This window comes from Atractosteus spatula, chromosome 16 (assembly GCF_055471065.1).
Source record: "Atractosteus spatula isolate fAtrSpa1 chromosome 16, fAtrSpa1.hap1, whole genome shotgun sequence".
In the NCBI taxonomy this organism is placed as follows: domain Eukaryota; kingdom Metazoa; phylum Chordata; class Actinopteri; order Semionotiformes; family Lepisosteidae; genus Atractosteus; species Atractosteus spatula.
This window is the reverse complement of record NC_142721.1, coordinates 9,716,691-9,724,557: the sequence shown is the minus strand read 5'-3', so window position 1 is coordinate 9,724,557 and position 7,867 is coordinate 9,716,691. Positions and strand designations below refer to the sequence as shown.

Sequence of the window (7,867 nt, the reverse complement as noted above, 5' to 3'; positions counted from 1 at the left end):
TTGTTGCTCAGGAGTCAGTGCAGAGATGTGTGACAGGATACGTTTCCATGCTTAAAGCAATGTAATATACTAATAGGATAAAAAATGAACCTTTTAAGTCAACAGCAGCAGTCAGCTACTAGCTGCTAGCGACTGAACTGCCTAAATGCGCCGAAGCATCTTCATTTGTAATCTTTCTTATATTCGTGTTCTAAAAATATTATGAGCTGCATATTGATTGATGCAGTTATTGTATTGTTTCGGAGAAAAACAACATCATGGTGCATTTATCTAGCATAACTGTAAGTGTAATGTAAAAATATGGATTTTAATGATTAGTGAAACGTTCTCAATAACAGACGGCCTGGCCCTTTAAGGCGATAACCCGGAAGTTTTAAGGTCTGCCGGCTGATGGAGACAGTTTCTCTTTCCGGCGACCAGCTCGGCGAAGTGGTGGCGTGGTTGTTATCAGGTCTAAAGTAGATCATTCAATATGAGTGTCCCGGCTTTCATTGACATTACTGAGGAGGATCAGGTATATTAGAAACAGATCTGGCCTTCGGGTTTGGGGCGAGTTGCAGGTTGAACGTTACGGTCTTATTTGTGTACTTTGCCGACCGATGATCTTTGAGGCCTAGCTGTATGAGATTTAGCCAATAAATTAACGTGCGTCTCAACATCTATACAGAAAGCGAAGAACTGGATTTGTAAATGCCTGTGAATTGTGTATCAGTGTGAGCAAATTGCAGTTTTAAGTGGTGAAAGTTTTTTTTTGTACGTTCACCTTCCTCGAAGAGAATCTGGTCAGCGTACGGTATTCATTGTCTTCAGTGACATGCCGCTAGTTGGGCATCACGCCCCAGTTTTGAAACCATTGCGCTGTCAGTGTTCACGCTTTACTAACCAGCTAATGGGACTGTTTCACCGTGAGGTGTAATAAAACTGGAATAGGATTTTGACTGCAGCTGCTTCCGTCTGACTCTGGTTCGCATTGTTTTCAGACAAAGCAGAAACCAGATGGTGCTACATGGGTTTTTTTTTGGGGGGGGGGATGTCTGTTGGGCATATTGTGAATTGAAAGACTACGTGTTGTTATTAAAGCGAAATAAAACGGGGTTTGACAGTTAGGTTGTTGTCTGGTTACAGCTCATGTAAAAGGCTCTTGATCATAGAATGAGATGTAATGTGAATTTGTTTAAGTACTTTTATTGTTCCACTTTAGTGGGATTTTGCTGAATTAGAATTTGCCAGTGGTGGCACAAATGTCTCCCGTGTGTCCTTTTTACAGGCTTCAGAGCTGAGAGCCTACATCAAATCTAAAGGAGCTGAGATTTCTGAAGAGAACTCAGAAGGTGGACTCCATGTGGATTTGGCCCAGATTATAGAAGCATGTGATGTCTGTCTCAAAGATGATGACAAAGGTTGGTTCCATTCAGGATGACGTTTGCTTGAAAACCTATAGATTGTATTCTGTACAGTGCAGCATAGCCCACTTCAGTATTGTCCTAGGACCTATACTCATGGAACTTGAAATTGTAGAAAGAAAAGTACAGAACAAATAAAGAACCACAGCTGTTGCGTTCCACATTCTTTTCATTTCATTCATTCCATTATCCCATTCTGTTCATCATTGTGCTCTTAAATGTTGAATGCTGTTACTCTTTATGGATGTTCCTGATTGAACACTTTTGATAGTTGTACAGTTACTAAGCATAGCCCTCATAGGTACTTATAGGTAGCTAATAGGTACCTCATTAGCTAAAGGGAGTTATTTTTTCCCCAGAAATTAAGTTACAGCTCAGAAGAACTCAGTCTAAGTGCCAGGGCTGGTTTTGCCTTCAGTTGTTTTTAAATGGTAATTTCAGATAAATACTGTATTGTTTTGTTTGTTGTGTTCTAAGATCTGCAGCTGTTACTGTCCATCAGTAATCAGTCGTGGCACATTTTCAGAAATCTGTTGCAGTGTGGTTGCCCTGTCTTACCTGCTGCGTCTCATTTCTGAGAAATGACATATTCATCTCCTAGTCTTTGAGTTCTGTCTGAGCTGTGCGGTCACAAAGGGAAGTGTGGAGGTGACATATTAACAGCCCCCTCTGTCTTCTTGCAAGATGTGGAGAGTGTGATGAACAGCATTGTCTCTCTGCTCCTGATCCTGGAGACGGATAAGCAGGAAGCCCTGATCGAGAGCCTGTGCGAGAAGCTGGTCAAGTTCCGTGAGGGCGAACGCCCTTCCCTCCGAATGCAGCTGTGAGTCGCCTTTCCCCCTCTTTCTTCACTGTTGTAGATAGCCAAAGGGACCTCGCTCACTACGAACCGTGCCACGTCTTGTCGGTGTGTTGGTTATACGGTCACAGCTGAGTTGTCTTGTGATTTTGTCCAGTGCTTTCCCCAAATTCAAGCCAGAATTTTTTTTTTCTCCACTGTTCTGTCCAATTACAGGCTGAGCAATCTTTTCCATGGCATGGATGAGAACGCCCCTGTGCGTTACACTGTCTACTGCAGCCTCATTAAAGTCGCAGCCACCTGCAATGCGATCGCCTTCATTCCAACTGAGCTCGATCAGGTGAACAGTCCCAACGTGTCACACCCTGTCATGCCTCATTGCTTCCAAGAGAAAAGTTTCAGAGGTTTTTTTTATACAGGGTGACAAGATGAAAGCCATTTCATACAGTTGCCTTCCCCTTTTTTTCACATAAACAACTTTATTTACTCTTATCCTTTCTGCCAGGTCAGAAAATGGATAACAGACTGGAACCTCACCACAGAGAAGAAACACACTCTGCTGAGACTGGTGTACGAGGCGCTTGTAGACTGTAAAAAAAGGTAGATTTTAATGTAAATCGGCACCACACTGTTCTGGTAGACCATTTTCTATTCTGTTTAATGCTTGTGCTTGTTTTGTCCTCAGTGAACCTGCAGCTAAGGTCATGGTGGAGCTGCTGGGCAGCTACACTGAAGACAACGCTTCTCAAGCCAGGGTCGATGCTCACAGGTGAGCACCTCTTTCCTGGCTCGCTCTGTCTCGGTGTTTAGTGTAGAGCCAAAGAGGAATTCAAGTGAGTTTAAAATGGGTTTTTGAAGTGGCTTTATAGTTTCACCCAGCAGGATATATTAAACCATGAACATTTAATAATAATAATAATAATAATGCATATTACAAACAGTACAGCTAAGAGGTGGTGATTCAGGCTATCTGGCTCACTTGGTTCTGGTAGCTTAAGTGATCAAACACCTGTCATCTGGTTTTTGTTTTACCTTTGATTCTGAAGAATTCCTTTGGGTTCACACTATCAGTGCTTACTGGCCTGGGATTGAACCCGTTTACTTTTCATTGTACCGATTCCAGAGAGGCAATATTATTTTGTAACAACCGTCACAAAATTTGTATACACTGTTGGCTGGTTTTTAAAGATTTTTTCCCTTTTCTTCCCTAGATGTATTGTCCGTGCTTTAAAGGATCCCAACACATTTTTGTTTGATCACCTCCTGGCCCTGAAACCAGTTCGATTTTTGGAAGGGGAACTTATTCATGATGTGAGTAGGACAGGCTTGTTTCTCCAGCACAATGTGAGATGCACCATGTTTATTTTAATATTAAAGTAATGTGGGTCTGAAGAATTTAATTTAGCTGAGCCATGAAACATACTCAAAAAAGACCCGCTTTTGTATTCTTAATATTGTGGAAAATAGGGGTAAGTTATATTTAAACTGCTCAAATATCCAGCTTGATATTAGTCTTTTAAATTGCATGTCTTTCTATAGAGTGGATATTCTTAATGTTGTGGTGAACAAGATCCTTAGATCTTTGAGGTTCACTCGTATGTTTCACTTAAAGGCAGTTTTATGAAAGCTGAATGGTCAAAACTCTAAGCTAAAACGTAGAAGTTAAGAACCCTGGTGTTTCTCTAGCACAATGTGTGATGCACCATCACACATCTTTTTGGTAAAACAGCACACAATGAATTCCATTTTCATTTTCTTCCAGATTTTTTTTTTTTTACTCCTTTACCCATTTTGAACTTAATAACCACAGAAAATGTTGATCCATTCTTTCTATTTGCTGTGCTTTGCTATTTGCGTCATTTTAAATTTTAGTAGGGGAACTTTTTCTAAATGTCCATTTCAGTTTTAACTTGGTGTGAACCATTTCCCAGTGCAGTATAGGTGGAGAAGAGCGGACGTTTTCCATATTATTTTTTGTGAGAATGTTTTTCTTTCCTCACTAGCTTCTGACCATCTTTGTAAGTGCAAAGCTAGCAGCATATGTGAAGTTTTACCAGAACAACAAAGACTTCATCGATTCCCTTGGTAAGCTGCACACTGCCCTTTGATTACATCTGGCTACTTTTGTTACTCTTGTTTTCCTTTAACAGCTCAAATGTAGCTAAAAACCAACAAGGGCTCATTTCATGGGCAAGATGAGCTTATACTCTTAGACATGTTTACCTGAAATTACATTAAGTAGTCCCAGATTCATGCTATTCAGTGTTTGAAACCACTGGAAAGAGTTGCGTGACACTTACATTTGTAAAGTCATTTCTTGGAATTTAGTTTCATTGTGCACATTAGGGAATTACATTGTTTTAAATTTTGAACATGAAATGGCTGAATATTACAGTGTGACCCTTGCATAATTTGAAAGTTAACTTATCTTCTAATATTAGATGATCCTATCTCTTTTAATTAAAATAGAAGCTATTAGGTCATTGAAATGAACTAGTACCCATTTACCTGTTTCCTAATAATGTGCTAAGCAGCACTGAGTGTTATTTTAGTGTTAAATGAGTGCATTAGACCCTGTAGAGAACGTAATGCACTGGCTAATTTGCTTTGGCATTCAAGGCACAGTGATGGAATGTTAATGTCAGCAGCCTCTTTATTTACACACTATATAAAAAGGAATAGTAATTAACACTTGGGCACTCCCATACTGATGTGTAATTGACTGTTTCAAAGGAGCACTGGTTCATAATCTAGTGTGTGTATTAAAATTACGTTTTCCATATTGTCCCCCCCTTAGGATAAGGGTCAGTGGTACCGTCAAAGCCACTCGTGCACACAAGAGTTCTTTATTACAGCATTAACATTTTGACATATTAATCAGTAAGTGTTTTGATTTTTAGTGACCTCAAGAGAGTGGAATAGACCAAACATCCAGATTGATTGTGGATGGGGACATGGTTTTACATTGTGCAGTGTGCATTTTGGAGTTATAAAGATCTTAAACACAGGAAATCACGATTATATGGTTCTTTGTGAGCTTACAGTTGGATTACCCTCATCCCCTCTCTTTATCATAGTACAGAACCCTTTTGATGACAACAGTTTAGTTACTGGAAATACTGTGGATACTCCATTTACAGCTGTAATAAACCCAAAATAGTTTGCTCTATAGAGTAAGGGTAGTATTTTAAAAATCTTTTGCCAGAAACTAATAATAGAATTGTCATACTATTTAATTTATGTTCTTGGTCAAATATAAATGCTGCAGCAGTTAGTCCAAACAAAGCCTTAATATAGTGTTAAAACATAATTATAAGTGAATAGCAGTCAATTCTGTATATCTTGTATCTAAACTCGGTTGTTGAGCTGCAGTTATCAGTTGGTTTATGAGTAAATTGAAAGCAGTTTAAATTGTTAGTTTAAATCAATATAAAGCACTTATTTATTCATCTTGACAAGTTAGGCCAAATGCAACACCCTATTTTGTCAACTGTATCGCCCTAACATATGTCCATCTGGTTTCAATGGCCTCTTCAAAACATAAAGTTAATGAGCAGTTCATTAGCATTTGTTAATTAGGGTTAATGTGCATTAATTGATTCTTGTTGCTTGTATATTCCAATTAAGTCCAGTTAGTTGTAGTAGTGCCTGGTGTCCCCTGTGCAAATGAGTTATGTTTTCCCCTCTACATCTCTTTTGCCAGATGAAAATCCTGAACCTCATTAGTGTTAATTAACATTATAGAATTAGTAAGACACATCTTCCCTGCTAATTAGTTTGCACAGAAGCAGTATATATGGTTTAAATTCAGTATATATTTTCAGTAACCTGTATTTTAGGTTCATTCTTTATTTTAATGGCATCTTTGTGTTGCTTTGTACCACATTTAGTGATATTGGGTGCTTTTTATTGAGTAAACTGGATAAATTGTAAAAAAAATAGTTCAGTATAAATTGAAAGAATTGGTGCTTATTTGGTGATAACATTTGTTCGACACTGGTTAACATGCCATATTAGCAGTTTTCATTACTGCATTTCTCACAAAAATAGACATTTTACAAAGAAATTGTTGACTTCCGTATCCATAAGTATGATGTAAATTGTTTTTCAGGTCTGTCACATGAGCAGAATATGGCCAAGATGAGGCTTCTTACCTTCATGGGCATGGCAGTGGAAAATAAAGAAATATCATTTGATACCATTCAACAGGAGCTGCAGATTGGAGCTGATGATGTTGAAGCATTTGTCATTGACGGTATGCTCTCTAAGCATACTAAGTATTTGCATTATTTTATGAAGTGCCGAATCTACAGATATCTCTTTTCTGGCTTTAAAAACAGGATGTTTGTAGACCGTTAATGGAACTGAATTGGCACTAGACCAAAGACAATTTTAGTGATCTTTGTCTTTAATATTTACAACCGTTTCAATATTCATTCATGTTTCTTACAGCAGTGGCTTTTGAGCACTATATTTGTTCATGACAATGTCATTTACTTGTAGATAATACCATATATCAAATGAAATTAAGGCCAAACTTTTTTTTAACCGAATTACCATTTTATTCCTTTTAGCTGTAAGAACTAAGATGGTTTATTGCAAAATTGACCAGACACAACGGAAGGTAGTTGTGAGGTAGGTCTTCTGTTTGATTGCATTCTTTCAGTTTATCTTATTTACTGTGAGCCACTGCAGTGTTGACATTTGCTGCCTATAATTAAAATCTGGTAATTTATCATAATTTTATTAAATTTAGGCATGAATGTAATTAGCTAGTATAATGAAATCGGCCTTTTTTTCCAGCACACTTCCCTTAATGACCCAGCCAGGACTAGAATATTAATGTCTGGTGTTGTTTTCGGTGGCTGGGTCAAGGCCGCTGTGATCCTTTCAGCAATGCAGCAATCTATTGTACATTACGAAATTTCCTTCTGTATGTTATCAGTATATCTGGAACTTTTTTATTCTTTCAGCTGAAGAATGTTTATAAAATGGATTAAAAAAGCTTTAGTGAAAAGGTTTATTCCCTAAGAGAGAGATGCATCGTTTCTGAAGTGCAAACTGTTTATTAACTTATTTTATACAGCATATACATGTGTTCATGCATTTCTTAGAACTGTACTTATGGCAATTCTGTAGTATTGTAATGCCGGAGAATTGTGATTTTCTTGAAAATTAGTAGAAGAATATTTCTGAGAGTGAATGTGAAGTAGAGCATATAAGTCTAGTTTTGTGATTGTTTAGTAAAGTTTGTCTAATCAAAAGCCTACAAACACTATTCAGAGGTAAAATTAAAAGAATCTAAAAGGCTTTGAAATGGTCTTGCAGTATGTTTATGTCAATCTGTGTAAATTGCCCATTGACTCCCCTGTACATATCTCTCCTCTTACAGCCACAGTACGCACAGGACTTTTGGAAAACAGCAGTGGCAGCAACTGTATGACAGCCTCAACTCTTGGAAACAGAACCTGAACACAGTGAAAAACAGCCTTCTCAGCCTTTCCACTTCATCATAAAATCTCAAAACAGTGTTTTGACATTTTTATATTTACAAAATAAAAAAGAGATTAATCATTTTTGATTAATTTATTGGTCATGAAAGTTAGAGCATCATATTAAAAATCTGAAGAAGAAAAATAAAGTTTGACCATAACATTTGCATGTC

The 7,867-nt window shown here is 37.7% G+C and overlaps 1 protein-coding gene across 1 annotated transcript; it reads left to right on the top strand.

The window, feature by feature from the left end:
• The first annotated feature begins 385 nt into the window (after positions 1-385).
• On the top strand, positions 386-7,857 carry eif3m (eukaryotic translation initiation factor 3, subunit M). The gene is made up of 11 exons (XM_088935041.1): positions 386-514; positions 1,268-1,400; positions 2,088-2,226; positions 2,419-2,542; positions 2,708-2,802; positions 2,888-2,971; positions 3,414-3,513; positions 4,206-4,287; positions 6,314-6,457; positions 6,777-6,837; positions 7,595-7,857. The coding sequence occupies exons 1-11, from the start codon at positions 473-475 to the stop codon at positions 7,716-7,718; spliced, it is 1,128 nt and encodes a 375-aa protein (XP_088791167.1). The 5' UTR covers positions 386-472; the 3' UTR covers positions 7,719-7,857.
• The last annotated feature ends 10 nt before the right edge of the window (positions 7,858-7,867 follow it).